The sequence below is a fragment of the Struthio camelus genome, chromosome 2 (assembly GCF_040807025.1).
Source record: "Struthio camelus isolate bStrCam1 chromosome 2, bStrCam1.hap1, whole genome shotgun sequence".
Taxonomy (NCBI): Eukaryota; Metazoa; Chordata; class Aves; order Struthioniformes; family Struthionidae; genus Struthio; species Struthio camelus.
The window spans coordinates 118,905,459-118,919,410 of NC_090943.1; the positions used below are offsets into that span (position 1 = coordinate 118,905,459).

General features: G+C 42.1%; 2 protein-coding genes across 4 annotated transcripts in view; both read left to right on the forward strand.

Moving 5' to 3' along the window:
• Positions 1-2,370, forward strand: part of MYOM1 (myomesin 1) — an 80,239-nt gene extending 77,869 nt beyond the window's left edge. The window contains exons 39-40 of the mRNA XM_009667099.2: positions 728-872; positions 2,098-2,370. Of these exons, the coding sequence (XP_009665394.2) occupies positions 728-872; positions 2,098-2,255 (303 nt within the window). The 3' untranslated portion in view covers positions 2,256-2,370. The remainder of the gene's footprint in view (positions 1-727; positions 873-2,097) is intronic.
• An 8,353-nt stretch (positions 2,371-10,723) lies between these two features.
• Positions 10,724-13,952, forward strand: part of LPIN2 (lipin 2) — a 49,894-nt gene continuing 46,665 nt past the window's right edge. For 2 of the 3 annotated variants that reach the window (XR_011139146.1, XM_068932288.1), the window contains exon 1: positions 10,877-11,196. The gene's annotated coding sequence lies outside the window, so the exon portion shown is untranslated. Of the gene's footprint in view, positions 11,197-12,227; positions 12,431-13,952 lie in introns of all 3 variants that reach the window. The other variant, XM_068932289.1, reaches the window with a different exon arrangement.

The window sequence follows — 13,952 nt, forward strand, 5'->3', positions numbered from 1 at the left end:
ATTCCAACCTCAAATATCAATCCCAAAGCGATTACTACAATTGCAAGGTTTAAGCGTGTAATTATGCACATTAATGATTCATAGTCTCAGTTATAAAATTAGTTCAGACTTTTTTTTAGTAACAACAGCTGTGTATTAGACAAAGTAAAAATGCTTCTTAATTTTAATTTTCAAAATACGAGGATATTAGTAATTTAAGATACACCACACTTTCTGAGTTTAAAGAACAACTGTTGTCAAATTATTTGATAACCTCACTTAGTATGATATTAAGCCAACCCAAGCAGGTCCTTCCATCTTGGTCCTAGAATGTTTACTATAAAAGCAACACTATCACATCTATTGTCCATCTTCAAGAGTGCAAACAAGAATATGACTTGCTCCTTGCAATAGCTGATAACTGATCTTTATTATATAGCATTGGCATATTTTTAATAATGATTGTATTTGGCAGCAGTTTGTTACTTCTACTTTATCTTCAAAAATCTGCCCTTCTGCCTCCACCCATTTGGCAGACCTGCAGGGGAATACAACAAATGGCTCACCTCCCAGATAATAGGCAGGATCCTAGTTCTCTTTGCTTCAAGAGATGTATGTGTCCCTGAAATTTAGAATAGCTACTTCTAAGTGTATTGCTGCCAGGGATTTGGTTATGGCAGTTTCAGACAAAATCTGTGATGCATCCACGTTTCTCGCCTGTGCATTTTTTGTTCTTACTTTGCTTCAGGTGATTGTGATTCCTATGTCAGGACAGATTGACATGGCTAAGCATGCTCTTAATGTTCAAGGACATAATCAAAATAATGTAACTGTAGCTAAAAAGAAAACATCAACTACAACAAACAAACGGGAGAAAGAAGGGAAAAAGAAAGGTAAGAACACTTTCACTTTTATGGACTGCTTCTCCAAGAAAAAGACTGTTAAACATTATGCAGGTAATAGTCTGTACAGATCATTACCTCTAAGGTCCCAAACAATCAAATTTATGGTATTCCCTTAATCCACAACAAATGCAAAGCACAAATTGCCTGGCTAAACCTCAGTGAAAAATTTAAATCAATGCTTTTAAATCACCATTTCACTGGGCTATGAGTTTTCACCTTGGCTCAGCTGAATAATGAAAATTTAAGAAGCCATAATAACACTGTCAGATTTCTGAATCCAGAGGAAGGAGTTCCTGACCATGTTTACATACACAGATCGAGTGATTTTCCAAAGTAAGGCTCATTTCAGCTGCTAGACATTTGACACTTTCAAAAAAAAAAAAAAAAAGGCTTTGCTAATTGGGGAATCGTAAGTGTCAAAGCATTCTAGAAAACCTTGGCTATGTAGCTACTATGCAAGATAAATCAATTATTCTCTCTTATTTTTACATCTATGCTGAATGGTAAAGTTGAAATTACAGGTGACCATTTTTCTGCCCCATTTAGAGAAAGGAGAGGAAAAAGAAAAACTCTCTAGTGTTTCAGCATTCTTGTATATTACAGAGTTTGACTGCTTTTTTTTAGACTCTTACTGTATAATTACTACTTGGACACTGATTTATTCTCTACAATTACAATTCCCCCTTCCAGAGCATTTTAGCTCCAAATAAGGCTAAAATCTCAGCACTTTCAGTACATCTGTTTTATGTATCTTTGCCCAACTCAGTATTTTTAATTTGTATACAGGGTATGTATGTGCTATATCATTGCTGACAGACCATATTATTCCCCCGCCGCCTTCTCCTAAGGCAATACGAAATATCTAACTACACTTCTTTCCTCTCTTGCCTTACTGGCATGGGTAACTGGACATTTCTGAGCAGTCCTGTAAATGTGATGACTTACACAAGAAACAACTATTTATGTGTGTAAATATTCACAGGTTTGATCCATTAATCTCTTGAATCAGAGATCACAAAGACCTGGGCTTGCTTTTGGTTCTATGAAAAATAGTAACATAATTTGTAATGCTGAATCTCTCTAAATGGTATGGAAAGAGGAAAAGAACATAGTAAGGTCATGACCAATGCTAAAGCCAAATCTTAGTCTACGTACCTCTGTGTTATGCTTAGCGTAGTAAATACGAGCAATTTTATTACTTCTCCTAAATCAGATTTTATTAAGCCACATGTAGAAGAAATTATTGCCACAGAAGAGATACCTGATCCAAATGAAATCCATACAGTGGCAACAGAAAAGGACACAGAAACCAGCCAGCAAGCAGCAAAGGAGACTGATGGGAAGACTACGGTAGCAGAGGTCACTCTTTAGCCCACAGAAAGCTTGGACAGGGAGGGGAAGAAAGCCCAGAAAAAGAGCCTTAAGTAAAATTATGCTGTACTCGAAGGAAAAATGTGATCTTGTTATGATTCAGATGATAAGTTCAAGCTAGAATTTCATGGGTTGTAAACTAGCCGTACTATTTAAAAAAATAAATACAATTTTTGTGTTAACATTTGTAATAGCTTCACAACTTTAAATGTATAGTAGATGTGCATTTCTTGGATTAACAGATTAACTGTACTGCATTCATTTATAAGTGTCCTGATAATTACCTTTGTATTGAAACATGACGGAAATCTCCATGTATTGAAACCTCCATGAGAAGCAGAGGTTATTGGAATAAGTCTTGACAAAAACTGACATATTTACTATTCTGTAAACAATGTTGATATCATTTACTTATGTGGATCTAATCCTCAATGTACGTAGGTCATCATAGTCTGAGGCAGGCCCCCCCTTATTTTTTCAAGTAAACGATACATTTAATCCTCTTAACGCCACGTGGGCTGCACTTTTCACCATGGCTAATGTGGCCACAGGGAAGATCTCCAGAACAGCAGCATCTCCTATGGCTGCGGGGAGGCCACAGAGGTGGTCCATGCCGGTGATCCAGGTTTCTTTCATCCACACTTGCTTGCAGTAGATAAGGTTGGGCTGATGTCTGGCCACTTCTTACCACCAAGACTCACATGACTGCTGTTCAGTCCTTTAAACTTCATTAATTCCCTCCCAGCTTTGGTGAGTTAGCGTGGATATAGCTCTAATCCACAAAGTATCAGTTGGTCCAAATGCTCACTTCTCTAAACTCCTTTTGCTACAGCAGTCGTATTTCTGCTTTCAAGACCTGTCCAACCCATTATCCTTCTTCCCTCATTGACTCAGACCACCACTGAAACAACCACCCCTTCTCGCTATCACTGGGGTCAGGCCCACTCATTTCCTATAAAGGAGAGAAGTGTGACTTTACGGTCTGTATGAGCAAGGACTATATGTAAGCCAAGAATCTCTGCTTTAAGCCATTACTGTGTTCATTCACATGTTTATAAACAGGATATATGAACCTACAACTTGTCTGTGAATACTTAGATACCCTGGTAGAAGCACAATTCAAACTGAAAAACAGGTAGATAAAAACAAAGGTCAGAATTTCTTTTGATAACATGCAAGCCAAATTCAACTTTTAAGTAACTGAAAATTGTTAAATACAAGAAATAAAAACAAGACAATTATCAGGAAATTATTTTTATTGATTTCAACTGTTAGAAGGCTCAGATACATCATACTGGCTTTCTTCAGATGGATACTGACGAAAGATTACTACACTCAGCTGATATTTCTAGAACGTTAGATCCATGACAAATGTGGAGATATTGAAAACACAAGAATGATAAGTTTCTAATCCATCTCTATAGAACTGTTAGCATGAGAAAAAGAATCTTAATAACATTTAAATGTGAAGCTCCTGAGACAAAGACACCCCTGACAGAATGACCCCTTTCTTTCAATAAAACTGTATTCAGCTCTTACAAATCAATAGAAAGGTGCCTGCTGCGCAAAATGCTAGTTAGATTGCCTGTGTGGAAGCAATTAGAGTAATAACATTTATTTAAACAATGCGAAGGATTTAAACAATTTGGATGGTCCATTCTGAGCGACAGAAAGAAAGATGAGATGTAAGATACAGTAGAGAGAAAATATGCAAAGCAAAACATTGATAGCTACACACAAAAAATGGTGGGAGAAAGTTAAAATACAGACTGAACTACAACTAAAATCATGTTAGCATCCTACCTCTGTGTTTGATGCATAGAGCTTGATTACACATTACACAATTCTTGTTTGACCTCTATGTATCACAGTTCAAATTAGTAGAAAACTGGAGTAGCCCAGCAGTGAACTATATAGATATAGGTCCTGTATAGAAACACAGCAAGCGGTGTTTCCATGCTAGGAGATATTTTAAAAAAGAACCTCAATGCATGTAGGTTCTCACACAACTGTAACTGAAAATGCTAAGTATCCACAGATGTGTGATTACATCACTCTGCCAGAGAGTTAGAGTCTGTCCTTTCAAATGTCACAAAGCTGCAAGTTGTTTCATATAATTGTTAAACGCTCTTTGCCAGGGTAATTATTTCAACCTGCCTAGCCTCTTTAAAAATCTGTCACTTCTTACAGCTCCTTAAGGTCTATCTGATACAGACATCAATGACAGTGTGTAAATTATGAATAGAAAAGATATTACCATTGACAGCCAGATCCAATTCCTGAAAAATGCCATAGGGGTCTTTTCACTGGTTTTAATAGAAGCTAAACAGGATCTTAGAAGAATATTATAACACTGTTCCAAACCTCAGATTACAAAGCCCACCGTGCTCCCAGTGAAACCAATGGTGGATTTCTTCTTGCTTGTCATTGTAACAGAATTGAGGGTCTGAGGTTTTTGTTAGAAACTCCCCCCCCAACAATTTTCCTGACATTTCTATTAAAACCTGACGTGAATACTCTTTTTAATTTAAATTAAAATGCACCTTTTTTTTCTGTTAAATTGGGGTGGTTCCTCAAAAAGCTGAAAAGTTACTGTTATACTGGGAACTATTTGCTAGCCAGAAATATACAGCATTGTTATGCATGGTAAATGAAACACACAAGTAAGCATAACAAAGATAAAAAATAAAACTTCAAAATTCTCAATTTGATTACCTAAGCTTGAGTTGTTCACAAATGTACAACAAAAATGTTGAAAATTAATATTAACAGAATTGTTGAGTATATTGAAGTTGATCACGTTATCATGTTTGAATACATTTTTTCTTGCAATGTAGATGTATAATTTATATTCCATTCTCTATGATGAAAATTTGCCTCAACCTGTGCCCATTACATAATGATAGAATCCAAATGATTTCTGAAGCAACAGAACCTCGTATCAAGCACACAGAACCATTTGACTATATTTAGAATTAGCTACTGATTGTAACGATTATCTGGAATGCCACTTCTGGATGATATCTTCTTTTGCCATGTATATATTCCACTCCAGCACACATTACACTTTATATTCAAATTTATAATCCTATTATAAATTCATCTGCTTGCAGAATAAAATATGAATTTTAAAATGTGAAAAAAACTGTTGTACACAAGCTGTATTATCTGATCACCTGCAAAAATTATAAAGCATTTACTTAAAGATGAAAGAAGATGCAAAAATAGGCTTTGCCTTTCACTGCAGTAAAGGAATTGTGATTATAAGAGTCCTTGAGTTCTTCTGAGAATCAGTTCTGTATTTGTTAGCCAATTGGTGAGGAAGATCTGTCTGTGGTAGACCAAAAAACCCTAATTTGATAACACATAAAGCCTTATTCTTTGCAGCAGCTAGTTGCAAAGCAAGACACAGTCCTTAAACTAATTAGCGTAGGGTGGACCTCTGCTCTCTGTTCTCCTGAACAATAACCGTGAAGTGAATGTGTGAACAATAGCCCATTTAAGCTGCACTTACATTGACTGGACGTCTGAAAGAGATCTTTCCACACAACAAGTTTTCTTGTGTTGCTGAAAGGACAATAAGTTGTAAGAACTGAAGCAAAATGTTGGCTGGGAAAAAAACCAAAGTGCAACAAAAGTTGTAAAGAGAAAAATGGTGGAGAGAAATCGCTCTGTTCCACGTGCCATGGAGGTGAAGAGAACAAGTACACTGCCCAGGACAGGAGAGGAACAGATAGCGAGGAGAGGAAGGAAGATGTCAGATCTGACTGCAATCTTTTTCTGGCTTTTTCCCCTGTCTTTGCTGCCTTGTAGTCTCACTTCCCTTTTCATTGTGGGAGATGTCCTTTCTGCAATCTTTCTCCTTCTGCAGCTTTTCAAATGCAGTGCTTTCACACAGAATGGTATAGGTTGGAAGGGACCTCTGGAGATCATCTAGTCCAACATCCCTGCTCAAGCAAGGTCACCTAGAGCATGTTTCCCAGGATCACGTCCAGATGGGTTTTGAATATCTCCAGCGAAGGAGACTCCACAATTTCTCTGGGCAACCTGGTCCAGTGCTCTGTCACCCTCACAGGAAAGAAGTTTTGCCTCATGTTCAGACAGCGCTTTCTGTGGTTCAGTTTCTGCCCGTTGCCTCTTGTCCTGTCACTGGGCATCACGGAGAAGAGATTGGCCTCATCCTCTTGACACCCTCCCTTCAGATACTTGTAGACATTGATGAGATCACCTCTCAATCTTCTCTTCTCCAGGCTGAACAGGCCCAGCTCCCTCAGCCTTTCTCCATAGGAGAGATGCTGCAGTGCCCTCATCATCTTGGTAGCCCTCTGCTGGACTCTCTCCAGTAGTGCCATGTCTCTCTTGTACTGGGAGCCCAGTACTGGACACAGTACTCCAGGTGAGGCCTCACCAGGGCTGAGGAGAGGGGCAGGATCACCTCCCTCCACCTGCTGGCAACACTCTGCCTAGTGTACCCCAGGATACCATTGGCCTTCTTGGCCACAAGGGCACATTGCTGGCTCATGCTTAACTTGTCCACCAGGACTCCCAGGTCCTTCTCTGCAGAGCTGCTTTCCAGCAGGTCAACCCCCAGTTCCTCCTTCTTTTTCCACTCGTCACATTCTAACATCAGTCTTAATGGATATAGTCATTTCCATTTACCGTTTCATCACTCACACTAACATTAGCAAAATAAAGACTACTACTCAGGCTGTGATTTTGGCAAGGCTGGTGATCCTATCCTCTTAACAGGAGGCCTGGAAGCCTATCATACCTGTTAGCAGAAGGCAGTTTGTGAAACACCTACTAACGTTTGAATGGAGAAATGTTGCTCACATGAGACTTGATCTGAAGTGTGCTAAGTTGAATATTCTAAACTTATGAATAGGCCCATTGTCTTTAGTGGGACTGTCGGCACGCTTGAATATTTTGATGGCTCAGGGTAGAGTTCCTTACGGCCCTGAATCCTTGCTACTAACTTCCCTCATCGTTTCCAGGTATTAAATAGGGTTAAAAAAAATGCTCTACGCATTCATAATGTAATTTTTTAATGAAGCCATTTTTGTGCTGGCCTCAGAGAAGTTAGTGAAGCACTACTGGGAGGAGACCTGGTAGTCATGATGAAGACATAGAGGAATCCCTCAGATTTACTCCCTGTAAGATATAAAATACATACTCTGAACTACAATAAAAAATAGTTTAAGTATTAACATAAGGGGTACCCTGACTGTTGTAATATAAGCTGTGGTGGTAGTCGTTATGAAATAAGTGCATTGCTCCAATGCTCTTTGGGTGTTGTGCGCATATAAAAAAGGCAAAATGACATCAAAGTAGTCTCATCACTGGTGCCAGCCTTTGCCCTGCGTGGCCCAAGACTTTTTTTTTTAATTACTGCAAGAATTGATCAAGAGGCCAATTTTCCTTTCACCTACCAGAGTTAGCAACACGTGGAGCACACAGGAGCCAAGCCAAGCTGGGGGCTGGATGGTATCTGTGTCCCTACACCTACAGATCTTTATTTCAATAGCTGCAGAACCACAGGTTTCTCTGAGACTCCACCAAATCCATGCTTAGCATCCTATATCCTCCTAGACTGGTGATCTATACCTGCCACTGTGCACCCTAACTTGCTGGAGACCCTTCATCCTTTCTTGCCTAGCTGCAAGCTGGCTACCCCTCACACACTACTGCTGCTAGACACAATCTCACAGCTGAACAGCCACTAATTTACATACAGCATTAGGTAACAAGCTTTCAAATTATTTTCCTTCCCTGCTCCACACCAAAAAAATAATTGTAAACAGCTGCTCTCATGTGCCTTCCTTAGTCCCTGGTGGGCAGAAATAAAACCAACACATGTGGTGAAAAGAAAAAATTAGCATAAATGAGATGGCATGCTCCTGGAAGCCTGGAGGCCATGGTTTAGCTACCAGTGAGTAGTTCAATAAGGATTGCAAATCACACATAGATGTAGAAAGAGAGATCCTGTCTACATCTGTAGGTGTACAACTCCACATAATCAGAATGGAAACAAACCTCACTTACATAATTTAATACAAGACATTTTTAAAGTGGAAAAGAGGAGTAGAGAATATGAAAGGAAAATATTGAAGGCTGTCTACGTCTGTAGCCTTCTGATTGTCTGGAGGTGGTAATGCTGGAATGGAGAAGGTTACCTAGATGGAAGACATCATGTTTTCAGATACCCTTTTAATCAGAAGCCCCTATTCCAGGTCCAAAATAAAAAAGTATGACTTACCAATTAGTTACTCCTCTTCAAGTAAAGATTTTTCTGTCACCTAAGAAACTAGTCTGCTCTTGGATTAGATTTAATTTTATAATCGGATCTAGCTTAGAACTGACATTTGCAGACATATGATACATTTAGCCCCTATCTCTTATCTCCCTGCAAACAGGCCTGTCTGGTGTTGGAAAGCAGTTTCCCCTCAACTGGAAATCACTCACTGTTATGACTAGCAAACACAAGATAATGGGAACACAAATAAAACAGCCTATCTGAGCAACTGCTGCTTTGGCTACCCTCACAAGCTAAGGAATTCAGATGCCAAATAAGGAACTCAATAAAGAAGGGAAACGATCTATTATGAATGTTTTGCTTTTATAAAGCCGAGGGATGGACTATGTGTTTGGGGCAGATGTCATACTGACATAGCTGGGTTATTATTATAAGGACATTATATTCAAATAGGAGGCCTCTTTCAAAAACTGCAGCAACTGAAACAAGGTTTCACTGAGGGGAGAAAAATTGCCCCATCAGTTTGTGTTGCATCCATGTACCTGGGGCCCTAGAAGGTGTCCCAAAATTGGTTCTGAATATCTGACGGGACAGAATATTATCAAAACGAGCAGGCATGAAAGTTGACCTTTCATTCTTTTTACATGTGTATAATACATTTGGACTATCCTTGTAATTGTGTGCTTGTGTCTCCGTGAACTACTTTCTTAACAAATGCAGCCTGCATGTTATGTAAGGATAGATTTTAGTTCCATGCTGAAAGGGATTTAAACGTATTATCTGCAAATAAGCAAACTCAATGACTATAATCTTTTATGCACCTTGTACCAGGAGGTACAGATGATTAAACAGATTTTCTTATCTCTTTGTAGGACTAGTCCAAAAGAGTTTCAAGATAGCCTTCTAATGAGATACATGGACTATCAGAGTAAACTTTTCTACATATGTCTTTGTGTGCTAGCATGTCATCTTTGCCAGTTGCATTGCATCTATGTTAACTAGGCTGTTTTCTCAGAGTGCCAATTATTTAAATATAAAACTTATGTGAAAGCCCAAAATGGTTCTAACACCCAAAGGGACAAAACCCACCTTTCACAAAAATCTAGGAGATAGACTGATAGATGAAAAAATAACTGGAAGACAAATAAAAAGTGCACCAAAATAAAGAGGCAACATGGTCTAGTGATAAGCACCAAATTCAGATTCAAGAGAGCAAGGCTACACTTCCAATTTATATATTTCACCTTTCCTCTTCCCTTTTTCTTGTTTATATTGTAAATTATTTGGGGTAAGAATCCTATCCTGTATCTGTACATATTATGCCTCAATATCAACTGAGGCATCTAGACAATAGTGTGATTCAAGCAAATAATAATAAGTATTTAAGTAAATAATAATACATAATCCAGCCAACTTCACTGAACAGTGGTGTGAATCACAAAAGCAGTGGGCAAAGCACCCACTGACCTGAAATACATACCAGGCCTGCTGGACGTGTTTTGATTTTGCAATTCTATGCTTTCATTAAAAAAAAAAAATTACAGTTCCAGGCCTCTCTGGCAACAGTGACAACCTTCAAAAGAAGGATGCAGTAATAGATGTAAAAATTTGCAAACACCTTGAAAGCAATTTCTTTGAAACATCAATTTCAAGAAGTACTAATGCTAAGACAGGGCTCAGACTAAGGCTATAAATAGCTGCAGAAAGCATTGTGCTGCTGATCCCTTCAGCAGAGCGAGCGAGGAAACGAGTAGGAACGAAGTCACCAGGGTAGCCAAGACGCGCCACCCGAGTCACAACCACTCGTGTCTCGCAGCAGGGTTTCGGCCGACCGATGCTCTGTGAGAGGGTGCCGAGGCTCTGTGGCGGTGGGGGGACACCAGGGAAAGGAAGAAGGAGGGTGGCGAGCCAGGCAGGCCCGGGGGAGCTGGCGGGCCGGCAAGGCGGGCACCGAGGGCAGGCACCCGGCTGCGGGTGGCTACCGCAGCAAGGCCGCGGGGGTCGCCGTCGCCCTCCATGCGGACTCCCGCCTCCTTTCCCACTGCCAGGTGGCAAAGCTGGGGGAAGAGAGGAGAACGCTCCTCCTACACCGAGCTAAAACCCCCCTTCCGCCCAGGGTGCGTGTTTCCCGGGCCCGGCAGGGCCCCACCTGCTGCCCCCAGTTAGGCGGCTCACGAACGACAGGCTGCGACACTGACGCCCCCTCCACCCGGGCATAACTCAGAACATGGCTCCTGCTGCTGCTCCTCTGCTACGACCACCCCGGGCCGAGCGCCGCCGCGCAGCTCCAGCTAACCGCTCCTGGGCAACGGCCGGGCAACGGCCGCGCACGCGCGCCCCCTCCCACCCCCCCCCAACGGTCACGTGGGGCGGGGGGGGGAGGGAGGAAGGGAGCGAGACCGCTTGGCGGAACCCGACGCGCGCGCGCGCGCGCGCCTGCCCGCCCGCCTCCGCCTCGGCCCCGCCGCAGCGCGTGCACGCGGGCGAGCGAGCTGCACCAACCGCCGCCGCTTGGCGCAGTTCGCGTCCAGCCGGGCGCTGCTTCCTCGTCTCCTCCTTCCCCATCCTCTCCCCACTCGTCCCCCCCTCCCCGCCCTTTTTCTTTTCCCCTGTCTGCCTCCGTCCGTCTGTCCACCCACCCATCCATCCTCCCTCGACTGACGCCGGCCCTGCCTGGCCTCGCTCGAGGTAAGCGGGAAGGGCCGCTGCCGCCCAGATGGCTTGGGGAGGGGGGGCGCACACGGAGGCGGGGTGGGTAGGTGTGAAGCGGGGGGCAAGGAGCGAGCGAGCCCGCCCGGTGGCCTGCCGGCGCCCGGGGCAGGTGGGTGGCGGCGAGCCCGCAACCCCTGCCCCGGCTATCGGCCTGGCTCCGCTCCCTTCCCCCCCCGCCCCCCGCGCCATCCCCACACAGGGCTCTGGCGGTGGGCGCCCGCGCGCGCCCCGAGCAACGGCCGTCGGGCCCCCCGCCCTTAACGGCCGCTGGGAAGCGGGGCCGGGCAGCGCCGGTGGATAGAGCCCTGCCCGCAGCCCCGGCCGGGCGCGGAGGCTGCCTGCCGCCTGGCACGCAGGAGCCGGGGCTGCTCTCGGCGCTTTGCTGGTGTGTGGGTCTGGAGGGCAGGGGGGAAACAGTCCTGCCTTCTCCTCGCCGCCAGATGCGTTAGACGGGAATGGCGCGGGGGGGGCGGGAGGACTCTGCCCGCCCGGCTGGCGAGGGCCGGGTGACCTCTGGAAGCGCCTTCCAGCCCTGCGGTGACAGGAGGGCGGTGTGCCGTTTTGAAGCCTCGATTTTATTGGCTCTGCTTAGCGTGGCAACTCTCGATTTTGAAAATCGTGATACGTGCCTTGCTGCTCTGGCTCCTTCCATTTTACGGATATGAATTTCTTAAGTTGCTTCTGTTAACTTAGCTGCAGGGCATTCTTGGTTTTAGGCTTGGGTTTTTTTTTTCTGTTTATCTGCCCTAGTAGAGGGAGCATGAAGTGTTAATCACTCAAAGTACACTGCCTGCATTCTTTGTGTATGCATTTGAGTTTTTGCCAAGTGCCCGTCTAGGTTATTTTGTGTGAACTGCATTTTTCCCCTCGTTAAGTGGTTACTGAATACATGTTGGAGGCATCAGTAACAGCTAGGCAGTATGCTGTTTAAACATGTGCGTTTTCATCCAACAAAATGACGTAATGAATTTACCTCTCCTTTGCCTGCATTTCATGTTTCCTCACAGATGCAGTTGGGCTAGTTGTACAAAACGTGATCTACGCACTGCCTGACTTCTGCAAACAAAAATTCATTGCTGTTATGAGAGTGCATTTATTAACCATGTCCCATAATGAGTACTATTTTAGGATCCTTTCTGAGGGGAAGAAGATAATAGACAATCCTACAAAACTCAGTAATTTTTAAAAACTTTATAATAGTATTTCTCAGGTCAGTTTTGAATATTGTGTTTTTAATGTTTGCAAAATAGCCTGGAAGAGATAAAATGTGTTTTTATACGCATTTTAAGAATGTACAGGTGCTCATTAGTCAAAATGAAAAATCAGAAGCCCCCATATGCTTTCACTTTGTATTACGGAAAGCGTGGGCATGGCAATCACTAGAGCCGAGGTTCATTCTGATGTTACTCTGTATATATACATATGTAATCACAGTTTCTATTTGCACTATGAAGAATATAAATGGATGTAAACAATTTCCCCACTTCCTACCAAAAAAAAAAAAAAGCAAAGAACAACCCTTTAGGTGGAGTAAAGGGATGATCTGTGAGATGCTCTTTAAAAACGTATTGCTGTTGTAATGTACTGTTGTTGTACAGTAGAATATTAGAACTGCTGTTTCTAGATGAGCATGGTCACTCAGAATGTCAGGGAGTTTGAGAGAAATGCTGCATTATCTGCTGTTCTTCACTGAACAGTGCTGAAAGGCTGTAGTAAGCAATTGCAGCATGAATTGTTAAGCTTATAGCATAGCTCTTTGGTTAAACATATCAAAATACTTTTATTTTTCAGTGGCTCCCAATACAGGTGGTGTATGAACTTAGGTCTTTCTTATTCATAGCACTTAATGTTTCAGATTGTTGCAAAGTTAAGTTCTTTGTTTTCATGAACTAGAAAAAAGTACATTTGAAACATTCTGGTATCACAGTGTAGAGAACTTCTTGTCCTCACTCTCTACTTCCAGCATTTTTTTTTTTTATTCCTGTGAAGTCTTGATCAAGTATGGCAAAGTATAAACTGCACTTGTTGCGCTTGACATCCCCTTATTTATCTTAAGGGCTAGAAACACCAGGCAGTGGACCTTCTTTGCATTACGTGATTTTTGACTCTTGTCTCTGTCCCAGAGAACTTGCAATCTAATTAGAGCAGGTAAAGTTACTGGCAGCAGAAATAAGTATTTTGTTCAAAGCTTCGTGGGAAACCTTTGTCAAAGCGAGAGGTTAAGTTAGCTGAATATCTTCCTCTTTTCCTGAAAGATTTTCTCATGGTTAATACTCCAGATCGGAATTTTCTTCTTTTTCCATCTTTTAAGTTTTAAGCGCAGAATCAAAACGTGGGGAAAATGGAGAGACAGCTCTTGAAGGTCTCTGTGTGTGATCATAGAATATCTGTGCTAAATTAGAACATTTATATATTTTTTTTTATTTTTTTGGCAAAATAGCTTTGGCTTATATAAAAATAATTTTTAATCATTGTTTATATCATGAATTGCAAATACATTATGCATAACAGTCTGAAGGGCATAAAAGAACAGCTTCTGGTGTTGGATTCAGTACCCCATATTAAAGGGCGTCTACATTGAAAAGCTGTTGAATTTATACAAAATAGTGGGTGATATGTTTATGATCAGATGCTAGTCTAAACCATATGTGTTAGATGTGTTCATCCAGTATTGGGCAAATTCTCAGAATATATTCATTCTCAGAATATATTCATACTCAAAAGTGCTGCAT